This window comes from Glandiceps talaboti, chromosome 19 (genome assembly GCF_964340395.1).
Source record: "Glandiceps talaboti chromosome 19, keGlaTala1.1, whole genome shotgun sequence".
Taxonomy (NCBI): domain Eukaryota; kingdom Metazoa; phylum Hemichordata; class Enteropneusta; family Spengelidae; genus Glandiceps; species Glandiceps talaboti.
Window position 1 is genome coordinate 14,435,306 of NC_135567.1, and position 15,000 is coordinate 14,450,305.

The following is a 15,000-nucleotide window of genomic DNA, read 5'->3' on the forward strand; positions in this document are numbered from 1 at the left end:
TTTGTTGAACACACCACAATGCAAAGTGACGCCATTTTGTTGAACACACCTCAAGGCAAAGTGACGCCATTTTGTTGAACACACCTCAAGGCAAAGTGACGCCATTTTGTTGAACACACCTCAAGGCAAAGTGACGCCATTTTGTTGAACACACCTCAATGCAAAGTGACGCCATTTTGGTTAAAGCTACACTCGCTGTAACTATGGTATTATTTTCAATCAGACAACCAACAATCTATTCACTGAAAATGTTAAAATACCAATAATTAGACATTGTATATGCTAATTTGTGGTTGATTTTGTCCATAAATAGTACAGTAATGGGTTGAAATTGTTGTCGCAGTGGGGTGATAATTTTAGGGTCTAGACCCAAAAATCAATTTGACTGGCTATATTGCACTATACTATATTAGACTCTCTCACAGTCCTCGGAGCTTCGCTTTACTAAAATCGACGCTAAATGAATTATTTTGTATGTACCGATACCATCTACATAACGTACTCCATCGTACTCGAACAACCTTGTACTGTGCGCCCTCATCAACCACATAGAGATATATGTTCGTTGACGTGTGACTGCGACGCTCCGTATTTTCGCGTTTGCGATAACACGGAGCGTCGCAGTCACACGTCAACGAATGGTTATCTCTATCATGGTCGATGAGGGTGCACAGTACAAGGATATTCGAGTACGGTTAATTAGCTGGCATCGGTACATACAAAATAATTCGTTTAGCTTTAATTTTAGTAAAGCGAAGCTCCGAGGGCTGTAAGAGAGTCTATATACTATGTGTACTGCTATACAAATATGTTTACTCACAGGTGATTCAATACTGTACATTAAGTCATTAGATATAACAAAGCAGTTTCAGAAAACATTCCAGTTACAGCTAGTATAGAGTACCTTTAATGGTGTTTTTGCACATGTGCAGATAACAGTGATAGCCCTTTAAGATTACATCTCATTTAAAAAGGGTATATTGATAATTTCATATTGTCATAATTTGAAAGAAAATGTAAAATATTGATATATTGATGTCATAAAAGCTATATTCAAATTTATTGCACTTTAATAAATTTTGATTATCATGATTCTGCAGTACTACCAAACTAAAGAGTTTCAATTAAATGGCAAGATTGAACATGGGACTGAACTACTACCAAACTAGAGTGACTGTAGCGTTTCAATTAGGTGGCATGATTGGACATGGGACTGAACTACTACCAGACTAGAGTGACTGTAGCATTTCAATTAGGTGGCATGATGGGACATGGGACTGAACTACTACCAAACTAGAGTGACTGTAGCGTTTCAATTAGGTGGCATGATGGGACATGGGACTGAACTACTACCAAACTAGAGTGACTGTAGCATTTCAATTAGGTGGCATGATGGGACATGGGACTGAACTACTACCAAACTAGAGTGACTGTAGCATTTCAATTAGGTGGCATGATTGGACATGGGACTGAACTACTACCAAACTAGAGTGACTGTAGCATTTCAATTAGGTGGCATGATTGGACATGGGACTGAACTACTACCAAACTAGAGTGACTGTAGCATTTCAATTAGGTGGCATGATTGGACATGGGACTGAACTACTACCAAACTAGAGTGACTGTAGCATTTCAATTAGGTGGCATGATTGGACATGGGACTGAACTACTACCAAACTAGAGTGACTGTAGCATTTCAATTAGGTGGCATGATGGGACATGGGACTGAACTACTACCAAACTAGAGTGACTGTAGCATTTCAATTAGGTGGCATGATGGGACATGGGACTGAACTACTACCAAACTAGAGTGACTGTAGCGTTTCAATTAGATTGCATGATGGGACATGGGACTGAACTACTACCAAACTAGAGTGACTGTAGCATTTCAATTAGGTGGCATGATGGGACATGGGACTGAACTACTACCAAACTAGAGTGACTGTAGCGTTTCAACTAGATTGCATGATGGGACATGGGACTGAACTACTACCAAACAAGAGTGACTATAGCATTTCAATTAGGTGGCGCAATATTTGTTACATCCAACACAAGGCTTTTTGTTACAAATTTAACACCAAATAAAATACAGACATATAGCACTCAAGTATAATAACATTCACAAAAATCATGGCAGGCAACTATTGCTACCTAATATCCATCTTGTCAATAACTGTGTTATATTTTCTTTGACTTTGACTTTTTAAAATCACAAGAAATTATTAATACTATGATGAGACATGATTTAACCCCTTCAATACTGAAAACATTCCCGCCAAAATTGTTTGGACAAAATTCTTGTTTTATGTAAGTTTTTGGCATATATCAACTTCATTTTAGACTGGAATTAAAGAAATGTTACTTCCTAATAAAGTAATATTATTGTAATTATGAAAATACTCCTATAAATTGGGTCCCCATATTATTTAAAACTCGTCTCTAGTCATGAAAGGGTTAAATTTTCTGATTACTAAAACTGTGTGTTGTGAGTTGTAAAGTTTACTTCAAATTGTTTTTTAAACATACATTATGCAAGTTACTCATAATACATTATTCTATAATTTTGAGTCAAAATTTTAGTTTGACTGTGAAGTTACTAAATTTCCTTAGTAACAGTCTTAGAGTACTTTGCTGCTGAAAATCATTAGAACAAAATTCTTTATTGGGGTAAATTTTTGACACTTTTCCTCTTTTTTTTGACTACAACTATGCTAATTATCTCTACATTTATGAATCTGTCTCAAAAGTGTAGTTTGAGAAAACAGACCAAAATTTCCTACATATTCTTGTTTTTTTTGTTAAATTTTTGACACTTTTCCACTTTATTTTGACTAGAACAACGCAAATTCTCCATCTTTGTGAATCTGAGTCAAAATTGTAGTTAGAAAGACAAAATTTGCACAAATTCTTTGGGGGAAATTTTTGTTAAATTCATTATGAATCTGTCTCAAAACTGTACTTTGAGAAAACACCAAAATTTCCTAAAAAATCCTTGTTTTTTTGTTAAATTTTGACACAATTAAACATTTTTTAGACTGCAATCATGCAAATTCTCTATGCTAATGAATCTGTGTCAAAATTATAGTTAGAAAGACAAAAATTGCACAAATTTATTTAGGGGTAAATTTTTTGTTAAATTTCCACCTAATTTTGGACAACAATGATGAAAATCATCGAGATTTGTGGATTTGTGTCAAAATTGTAGTTTGAGAAGGACCACATTTACCAAAAAAATTTCCCAAAAAACCTCTACAATGTTAAATTTTGCTCGCAAGTACTTGCCGGTGAAAGCTGATTAGAAATCAAGAAATACAGGAAAAGTTAAATATTAGCTAAACAAAAAATGGATTACATACTTGAATACGCATATATTTATATATAATAAGTATATGTCAATATATTTCAAAATGCAGCAGAAACATCAAAGAACTTTCCAAAGTTCAAAGTTCATAGATGCAATAGATTGTCTTAAAAATTACTTATACATATTTGTTTGAAATTTTCACATTCGGAACGTAGATTCTGATTGGATCATAGCTAAGGTCAAAGGTAAACCTATATATGGTGTTGTGACATTTGACCTCAAGCAGTACAGCATGTGTGACAGTTGATGCTGATGCTGACACTGTTAAACATTACATAGTCTCAGTTACCCAGAATCCACTGTGGGATCTGACCTGCCAGACCCTGCTGCAAAATGATTTTTGGAATATACCATAGTGACTTTTACTGTACTTAGACATTTTCTCATTAGATATCTCATTAATTTTCATTTCCATCAACTGTCATGGCATAAAATCTAAAATCTTAGCAAGAGTTGTCACCGTGTGATTTTACTACATAGGTCATGTTGAGGGTCAGCCTCTTAAGTGTGAAACATTCTCCCAGACTCTCTGGGACCATGGAAGTCAGAACCTGCAGTGGAGTCTGGGTAACCTAGACTATACATTACAGGAAAATATTTATGTTTTGTCGTCAAAATGGCTTACTATCTATCTAAGGGTCATATGGACAATAAACAAAAATAAAACATCAACGATACAGACACAGAGAGTTGTAAAAAGTTAATGCACTGCACCTGTGGTCTATAATCATGATGTCTTAATCCCGGGGGTGATGCTCCCCACATTTAACTGTATACAAGTTAATGCACTGCACCTGTGGTCTATAATCATGATGTCTTAATCCCGGGGGTGATGCTCCCCATATTTAATTGTACACAAATAATTCTGCCTTTTGTTTTAGGGCATGTTTTTCAGCCTGTTGATTAAAATAAACTTTGTGTATTTCAAATGAAAGAGTCAAAAAAATGGATTGACACATACACTAGTACTCGACTGTTAACAACCATATTTGATCTAACATTTGGTATATGCTATTCTGAATTTCTATGTGCCCCCCTCTCCCAAATAATACGAAAAAGTTTGTAAAGAGAAGGACTATAGCCTTTAAAATTCAAAACAATTAAATTTGATATGTTTTATAAGTTAAATATCTCACTGTCCGTTTGTCAAAATACTTTGTAGAGTTAATTACCAAAGATTATTTATGCAGCTGCTATTCATATTTTTCACATTTTTTAGACTTCTCATGCAAAGACAAGTTCATGTTACAGGTTCATGTTAATGCCATAGCAACTGTATGTGTTCTATCACCATAGCAACCACAGGTGTTCCACAGGTGTTGTATTGCTATGGCAACAACCAGTGTTCTATTGCCACAGCAAGTATCAGTGTTGTATCACCATAGCAACCACTGGTGTATTATCGCCATGGCAACCACTGGTGTATTATCACCATGGCAACCACTGGTGTCCTATTGGAGTGCTTTGGTCAAATCATCCTCAAACATTGCAATAATTAACATAATACATATTCCGGTCGATATTCCCAGGTTTTGCAAAAAGAGATGACAACATTGGTTTTCATTCTTAGCTGAAGCTGCACGTGTCATTTCCGGTATCTGGAAGAGAAAATAGTAAATTTGAAATCTGTGTGGTATCTGGAAGAGAAAATAGTGAATTTGAAATCTGTGTGGTATCTGGAAGAGAAAATAGTGAATTTGAAATCTGTGTGGTATCTGGAATAGAAAATAGTGAATTTGAAATCTGTGTGGTATCTGGAATAGAAAATAGGGAATTTGAAATCTGTGTGGTATCTGGAATAGAAAATAGCGAATTTGAAATCTGTGTGGTACGTGTTCTGCACTACAGTATTAGGAAAATCTATCTGATACCATCAGTGAATCTATTGTAAGGCGTACAAGTGATTCTATCTAAATTATTAGTAACTGCCACTGGTACATATGTTACTTGTATCTCTAAGATTTAGGGGTGTTAGTATTTTCTTAATACTCTCCTAGACTTTGAAACACAAGGCTACAAATATGAGTGTTAACTCTTGAGCCGACATCAAGTAGTTTTGTATATTAGCAAGTATTGGGGTGTTAATATTTACTAATAATTTGGAACCAAGTATTTTTGTCTCAATCCATTACAGCTGATTCGACAAATTTAAGAACAATAATGTTTACATAGATGTTGATAGATTAGTAGTATTGGTTTCCAACTATGTTTCAACATTTGCTTCACTTGTGGAAGTGTACAGTGAAGTACGTACTTGAAGATTTTACGATCTTATCACAGTTGGATACTGATAAGTAGTCAATGGGTTTACCTGAATGAATAGACAATTTTATAGTGTACAAAGAGTTGTCTGCTTTTCCTTGACTAATTATTGCTGTTTTTTCAGAGATATTTGGTCATCAATTTTGTGTTTGAATGAGTCCATGTAAATAACTGCAAATTATAACTATGAAAAAATGCACATGTTTAAAGTAGAATTACTTACTATTGTACGTAGAAGCAATATCATTCAAAAATACATGGGACTAGTATTTCCAGACAAGGCGACTACTTTGTGTGTGCACCCTGGTGTTTACTGCTGATATTATCTTTAAGTTTTAGTGTAACTGCCACAATGTCTGTCAATGTTGTAGCAAATGTAGAGACAAAGTTGGAAACCAATACTAGTAGTCTATCAACATCTATTTAAACATTATCGTTCTTTATTTTGTCGAAACGGCTGTAAATATTTGGTTCATAATTCAACAAGAGTGCTGGGTATGTATGTCTTCATCTACGAGCTAGACTCTCTCACAGTCCTCGGGAGCATCGCTATTAGCTGTTTTGTACGTACCAATATCTACTGAATAATTGTACTAGAATATCCTTGTACTGTGGGTCCTCATCAACTACATAGGGCTAATCATTTGTTGACATGTTACTGCAACTCTCTCTCTCATTGTGGCGCCTCAAATCTATCAGCATATCTTTATAAACATGCAAAATATGACAACAAAACACATTTTCCATGGAAATATAAATATTTATAATCTAAAAAGTCATACAAAGTACTAGCATCTCCATGTATAAGTGGGTGTCAATATTTATGAATAATTTGGTACCAAGTACTTCTGTCTCTATCTATGTAGGTGGTATAATATTTGGTTCATAATTCAACAAGAGTGTTAGGTTCATGTGTTCTTTATCCATTGGCGTATCATACTATTTATAAAAATTCAAAATATGGTACACAAAGTGAAAAACAGAGCACAGGTTTAGAGTTCATTAAATGTTTTAATGTCAAACACTTCCATGAAAGTATAAATATTTGTCCATAATTTGTTAGTCGTACAAAGTACTTGTGTCTCCAGTATCAGGCAGTGTAAGTTGTTGCCCATAATATGATAAAAATGTTAACTATTTCTCTTACTATCTTCAGGGTAGAACTGTGTTCACTATGAGGCAACATAAAGTAGTAAAACTAATAAGCTGGATTTGGGACTCCATTAACACTGAATTTTTGTACCTGACATAGATCACATACCAAAGTTATCCAATATTAACATAGCCTTCATTTGTTCCAATCATTTAGCAGCAACTCTGAACTTTTAACCCTGGAACCCTCTTTATCTAGGAAACTAAATACTCTTACATAATCAAATGGAATTTTGTGTCAGACACAAAAGATAAGTTGAGTCTAACCCCCCCCCCCCCCCCCATTGTACCTGACTTTAATTTAACCCTACTCAGAGTAGACATTAATTGTTCAATTTGGATTATTTTATGTTAGGTTAGACTAGAGTCAACTCAACTGGCTATTAAGTGAGAACCCTCTATCTGTCTCTTCATTCAATGGGTGTACACATTAATTAGAACCCCCTATCTGTCCCTTAATTCTATGAGTGTACACATTAATTAGAACCCCCTACAGGAGTCGAAATAATGGCCTTTTACTTGCCCTGGGCAAGTGATTTCAAGGCTTGGGCAAGTTTTTTTGAAAAGTACTTGTCCCAAGGGGCAAGGAGAATTTCTTATGATTATTGATTAGGGATATAGTCCAGTCAATCTAGCGGAAAAAATGGCCGAACCCAAACATAATTGCAACAGAAATAATTTTTAGTGCTTCTTGCTCAGAATTTTATGCTGAATAACATATCAAAAGTCTAGAAAAATCTAAGTGGTGGAACATGGTCAAAAATGACGTTTCTTAATTAGCATAAAGAGTGAAAAAAATAATATTCATGAGATATCATTTGTTCAAAAACGTAAGCAAATAACATGGCTATGGGTAGGTCTGAAGGTGAGTAATTACTTTGGAGTCACTGTGTGATCGTGCAACCATTCCCGTTGAATTGAAACAGACTTAACGTGTGTATTTTTAATTACTTTAATTAAGGACACTGATTACTTGTAATGTACAATAACTATACAATTTTTGAACACCCCTGTTAGTAGTATGTCTATCATTAGGTATTGGACTAATTGAATCCCTTACTCTCATCATTAAATACCTCCTCCCTTGTTAGATAAATATGCATGCTAAACAAGTGTTAATTAGTGTAATTAAGATGTAAAACAATACATTAGTAAGCGTAAATGATATTTTTTGTTCAATAGTTATTGACACTCGATTTTGAGTGAACATAACTTTTCAATCATCAGACCAATCCAAGGTAAGCTAAACAAAAGTTTCCTAATTAAGTAATTGATTAATTAATTAATGTAATTATCGTCAAGATGTTCAGCAGTTCTTTCGATTTAAAGTATGCAAGTAATATGTCTTTCGATAGGTCTTGACCTTAAAAGTCAGATGAACATCATTATCAAATTGTCAAACTTAAGCAGGAGTACCATTCATGGGTTGTTAGTTTTATAAATATTCACTCTAGTAGACATAATATTTTGTGTAAGGAGAAGATTCTGTTTTCATTATGTGATTTTATATCACCGTTTCTGTCCAGACGAACGTTCAGAAATGATTTATGATTCTAATAGTAGCTACACCATAATTATACAACCTCGACGCTGGCAGTATCTGAGATGCTGTACTCCTAGACCTTTTTGTCTTCTTCCCAATAGTTTTGATATCTTTCAGAGAAAAAAATGCCCCTTGATTCTATCAATATTCCATCACTGTTTGTTTACATAGGATCGTACGTATATTTTTTAATGTGTTTTCTTTGGGTGGGTTTACCAGTACTGCCCTTTGTCTTTTAAGGCAGCACTGAATGACTTGTTTCTAGATCCTGTTTTACCACATACATGCTATTATTAGTGGTACCGGTTTAGGAATAAGTTGTGATTATCTGCTTATCACAATTGTGTATTTTCTGTAGTTTTCTTTTTTTCAGTCATTCACAATGAACATACTATATTTGAAAAGTACAATTTGTGTAATATCAGTGTGTTTTTTTCTTTCTTGCGTTGTTGATACCTTTTGGTCTTTATGTTCAATTTGTTTAAAAGTTAAAAAAAAATAAATAAACGTTCACATTCTGTTCTGTCTCAAAAGCTGCCAGCTGAAACTTTAATTTCTATATATGAACTATGACATCCTATGAGTTATTGCATTACATTTTACAATAAAGTTTGGCTTCACTGGTTATCACTTGGCACGTTCTACCCTTTATATTTCCTTTTAAAGCCTGATTACTGACAACATGATCTTAAGTTTGTAAATTGAACTGTACCTTGTTTTTAGTCAAAGCTATCTTTTCATATCTAGTCATCAATTAGGCTTAAACTTGATTCTTTTGAATTTTGCGCTATGTAACATGGACACATATTAATACTCCTACAGGCAAGTATTGAGATGAGTATTTATACATTTGTAGATTTTGTTACATCCCTCTGTGAATTGTTTGAATTCAGCTGGGTTTTATTTCAATCTTACAACAATATAGATATCATCTTTGAAATGACATGAAAGGCAGCATCAGTCCATTTCTTTCACATTACATGTATTACCACTGTTCGAAACATAAGACGCTTTTAGGTGATACAGGACATGTCATTAATAATTTCTTTGGAGGGGCTCTTCCCTTCTGTACCATTACCAGTCATCTCACAGTTACGTATCAACTTGAGTGTAAATCTCACTTCGTCTTTAAAATTAATTAATTTAATATTTGAATACATGTATGTTAAGACCACAAGCTGATTTTAACTTTTACCTGGAAAAGTCATTTTCACTAATTCTGCATACTGCGACATCTCAAATATAGTTAATAAAAACTTTGGCAAATTTGGCTCAGAAGATGCCTTCAGTACAATGAGACAAGGAATTCTGGGAAACAAACAAACTTTGAAGCTCCAAATCTATTTACGGATGATCGCATGATGTCACAAATGCTCAGTAAAGTAACTTTGCTCGTTTGGGAGGGCTGGGTCTGGCGTCAATGTGATTGCTGAACTTCATTCTTGCACTTCTAACCAGAGTTCGAAAACTTCCACGATCACACCTTCAATGATAACTTCTATATTTATACTAAGATGTTCATAAGTTGATTAAGATTTACTTCTAATGTGATATACAACTGCTAGATTTCCAATATAGTATTTAATGTGTTGTCCTAAATGGACAAAGTTCATTTATTGAGCTTGTGGGATGTGTTATGCTATTGTCCCTTAATCCTTGCACAAACAATGCTGATGATATCGTTTCAACAGATTTTTAACTCCGATTTTGTGTTTGAAAATGACCTCTTCTAAGCTTTCCAACAAGATTGTATAACTCTATAAGGGGTCGTGTGATGCAGAATACTATAGGCGAAACGTAGACCAAAGCTAATTGTAAGCAAAATGAAATATAGTTACAATAAATCGCCTTTGTAATATTAATAGTCTGGCTGATAATGACTATTATAATTATTTCATTTTTCTTTTATTAGTTTCATCATCTAACTTTATTCATATTTTCTGTGTTTGTGTTTACATTGTTACACAATCATCACAACATTTGTTCTAATTCCAGATGACAATGCTAATTCTTACGACATGACATTTAAAATTATCAATATTTTTGTTTGGATATCAGGGGCGGGTAGTTGCAAAGTACTTTAGCATCCCTCATTTTTGTTTTCAATTTCTACAAAAATATATGGTATATTTGTTTGGATTTCATTTGAGTAATTTTTTTTCAATTTTGATTCCATTTTGTGAGGGTGATTTAATCATATTTTATCATTTCTTATTCCCTGTAAAACACGTGCACAAGAACTAAACATTTATCAACTATGCAGTGCCTGTTTTTTGAATGCAAATTATTTGGTTTCCATAGAATCAGTGAGAATTTAAATCCTTTTAAAGTTTTGTCATTCAATTTTATGACCGGATTTTTGAAATGAAACAACTGAATTTGATAGCCTTCTTGACATGTCATTTGTTTCGAACAGAATTTATACCGTATGTAATTCCTGTTATATCAGGCTAACTGTTAAGTTTCACTAATTATTTGAGTCACTACATAAATGTTTGATTGCGAGCCAGATTGAATTGGAAGACGATTGTCGTGTCATTGTGGTAAATTGACACAAACAAGTGACTGATGATGATACTTTCAAAACCATATGAAAGGGGTGTTTAAATAATTTGTCTTTCTGCACTGTTAATAATAATATCTATAGAATTGAATTTTAGTTTAGTGATGAGAATGATGAGGGGAATGGACATCCCATAATACTTTCGTGTCCTTGTCGACTCTCAGTATAAGTACACCTTAATCTTGTTTTCCTCCTAAGTTAAACAACTTGATATCAGTACGGAATGCGAGAACAATATGTACACATTGGTATACAGCGATACATTGGTATTAGAAGTACACAATGATCCAGTGATATAAGTAGTAACTTTTGCAACATTGTTGGTTAGATGCATAAAAATCATTATACCTATACTATAGGGTGGAGGTTTCAGGCAAGATGCAATTGTTAACATTTATTGCCTTGATTTCTGTTGCATAACTACAAAACAGAAATGTGAGTTATCAGACTGTCTTTGATGATATTAAAAGGTCCATTGCAGCCTATGTAATTTGTCATTTCAAGACCTTGCCAAAAACATATTACTTGCATGGGAGATTGATAAACCTTCTATATGCTAATTATGCTAATTACTAATTAATTAAGAATATTTGATACATTTTACGTGAAAGGTGTTTGATGATGACAAGCAAGCTAAATTTATTTCCCCCTGTACTGCACATCAAATGAAATATAACCTGCATACATTTGTGTTAAAATGTTATCAAATTTGAATATGCGGGTTATAATCTTTCATAATTTACATATTAATTATGCTGATGAGATGTTGAATCATCATATGATGGTCCTAGTATGCTTTTTCACCCTTAGATCTATCCATAGATATGTTACTTGTCAGGTTTTATTGCGAAAACAGCATTTTAAGAATATAGTATTCTCGCTAATTATGCTAATTAAGAAAAACCTCATTTTGACCATGTTCCACCACTTAGATTTTTCTAGACTTTTGATATGTTGTTCAGCATAAAATTCTGAGCAAGATGCACTAAAAATTATTTCTGTTGCAATTATGTTTGGGTCAAACCTTATTTTGACTGGACTAATATGTTTTTGCCTGTGTTCATGCTGTACTTATCAGACACTGCACATGTCTGATGGGATTTTGGATACATTGTATAACCATGGTGCCAACAAGTCTGGAAAATTATAACATTGTAGAAATATTGAGAAGACTTCTTTCTTGACTGATCACTTTTCAAATTAATCTGGACCAGCTGTCCTTGACGTACTTTGTTTACTCTATCAAGAAAACATACCTGGAATGACCAGTGACTCATTGTTCATCAATAGTAAACTACGGCATGATTTTTCAGGTTGTGGGTGTTTGAATCAACTGCAAATTTTACAACAGTCATTTTATTTGAAAATACTACTAGGAAAATATAAACAAATCATACTAGGAGAAAAATAGTTGGTGTGGATGAGGAAGGAAAGAAAATATATTGACATTGTGGAAAAGGAAATACTTAGAAAGATTTTACATCAGTGTTGAAATAAATGTTAATTTTTATATTGATAGCTTATGAAAGTGCTGAAAACATTATTTTAACAACTACTTTTTACACGTGAACAAAAAATTGTATGCTATAGTAAGAATATTAATTAGGCCATGAAAATTAATATTATTTAGGACACCTGTTTATTGTGGAGAGAACTTTTCAGTACCCACAGAAACTGTCAAAGTGACATTTTTTGATAATAAACAAAAGAAAGCCCGATCAATCAATCACAACAGTGCATTTGTAAGCCACACAAAAATACCCCACTATTTGGAATGGGCAAGCACTTTTTGATTTGGGCAAGTACTTTTTGTTTTCTACTTGCCCAGTGGACAAGCGAAATGTTTTCATTATTTCGACCCCTGCGCCTATCTGTCTCTTAATTCTATGGGTGTACACATTAATTAGAACCCCCTATCTGTCTCTTCATTCAATGGGTGTACACATTAATTAGAACCCCCTATCTGTCTCTTCATTCAATGGGTGTACACATTAATTCGCAAACATCTAACATGACGCACAAACTGAAAGCAGATTATTTGAATTCACCAACAATTGACTTGTCTGAATGTATACGTGTGTAAACAATTTTCTCTGAAAGTATAAATATTTGCTGATAATCTAGATAATAGTACAAAGTCCTTGAAGATCTCCATGTATTATGGGATGTAAATATTTGCTCAGGATTTAATAGCAGTACAAAGTTCTTACTTCTCCCTGCATGAGAGGGTGTCAATATTTGCTCATAATAAGACTAAAGAGCTGGGTACATGCGTCTCCTAAATTATGGGTGTATATCGTTATAAAGATGCCAAATATGGTACATGACGGAAAACAGAATGTGAGTTAGTTAATAACGTACTAGTAACCTACAGCCACACATTAGACTCCAAGTACAATTTACAAAAGCATGTTAATGTATTTGCATAATTAATTAGATCATTTGCATATTATAGACTTACCATACCTACAAGTGCGATATATACAGAAACATGCCACCTGCCATCGCAAATATCCAGAGACTCATGGAGTTGATATTTCCCAGTGCAATCCCAATAAACTTACCGATATATTTGCATAATTAATTAGATCATTTGCATATTATGGACTTACCATATCTACAAGTGCAATATACAGAAACATGCCACCTGCCATCGCAAATATCCAGAGACTCATGGAGTTGATATTTCCCAGTGCAATTCCAATGAACATACCAATGTAGGCCAGTACGGATGAGACTAAACTGTACATAACAGCCTGTTTTACACTCATCCCAGATGTAAGTAATATGGCAAAATCACCTGAAAGAAATTATACATACTTAATCAGATCATTTGCATACAGCTTGCCTTTACACTCATTCCAGAATATGGTGAAATCCCCTACAAGAAATTGAGAAAGCATTACTTCTGCCAAAATCCAAATGCTACCATTATGACTGCATACTTAATCAGATAATTTGCATACTGCATGCCTTTACACTCATTCCTGAAGTAATATGGCAAAACCATCTGTCAGTGAAAGAAGTTTAGAAAGCATTGCCTCAATCAAATTCTGAATATTGGAAACACAAAACTTGATAGATTTCTGAATTCTGTGCAAGACAAGAGTGAAGGTCATACCACAATAGACTCGATTACAGCCATTGCGGTTGAACAATAAATATGGAATTTATACCCTGGTTATTCTATGTCACACCAGAATACGTCTATGTCACAGCAACGCATGTCAGTAACCTCGTTGGTTCTGCTGTGTTCGAAACATGTAACCATAATTTTCTCCTAATTTTTCTTCAATATTTATTACTGGTGCTGGTATAATTATATTATTCCCCAATATTTGTCGCCGTTCAGCCGGAACATACTCATGATTTACTAGTTTTGTCACTACTCATCTAGTGACTTGGAGTGGCAAAACCCCTTAGGTCACTCATATTTTTCTTGGCTGAATGAAGAAAAGTTTAGGGGAACATTATCTAACTATGCCATCCTATTAAAAATACCACATCAATTCATCAAAGAGAAGCAGTGTGTAGGACTGAATGATGCAATGTTCAGTGTGCCCTCTAAGCCAATTTGACACAAAACTGACACACACATTTTCTAGTGATGCACCAAAATTTAGTGTTATTTTATCTCTTGCTATGTGGTGACTTACAAGAAATGCCAGTTTTTATCAGTTTGAATAACAACAACAAAATTTGGCTATCATTATAGAGCACACTGGTGACATTTAACTACTTGGGTTGTCGGTGGCCGAGTGGTTAGACCACTTGCCTCTTACCACCGCAGCCAGGGTTCGAACCCATTCAGGGTTTGATTAAAATTTACCCTGCTGTAAGCAAGAAGACTGTCATTCAGTTTGACTTGACCGAACAACACAGGTTTTCCACGGGTATGCCAGTTTCCTTCTGCATTAACACTGAACCCATGAGGGATGGCCCTCACTGGACTTCTTGGGAGACAAGTGTTTATATACTTAAAGAACTATCCAGTATAAATAAAAATTGTTTATTAACATGTACTTACCTAATTCATGTGGAAGTTCGTGGCAGAACACAGCGATGGTTGTGCTGAGACCACCAGTTAAACTATTAGCAAACGCAGCACCAATAGCG

The 15,000-nt window shown here is 34.2% G+C and overlaps 1 protein-coding gene across 2 annotated transcripts in view; it reads right to left on the minus strand.

The window, feature by feature from the left end:
- Nucleotides 1-4,478: 4,478 nt before the first annotated feature.
- Nucleotides 4,479-15,000, minus strand: part of LOC144450224 (metal cation symporter ZIP14-like) — a 40,829-nt gene continuing 30,307 nt past the window's right edge. For both annotated transcript variants that reach the window (XM_078140815.1, XM_078140814.1), the window contains 3 exons: nt 14,912-15,000; nt 13,497-13,684; nt 4,479-4,962 (listed from right to left, as the gene is read on the minus strand). The exon at nt 14,912-15,000 is cut by the window's right edge and continues 241 nt beyond it. In XM_078140815.1, the coding sequence (XP_077996941.1) occupies nt 4,816-4,962; nt 13,497-13,684; nt 14,912-15,000 (424 nt within the window). In that variant the 3' untranslated portion in view covers nt 4,479-4,815. The remainder of the gene's footprint in view (nt 4,963-13,496; nt 13,685-14,911) is intronic.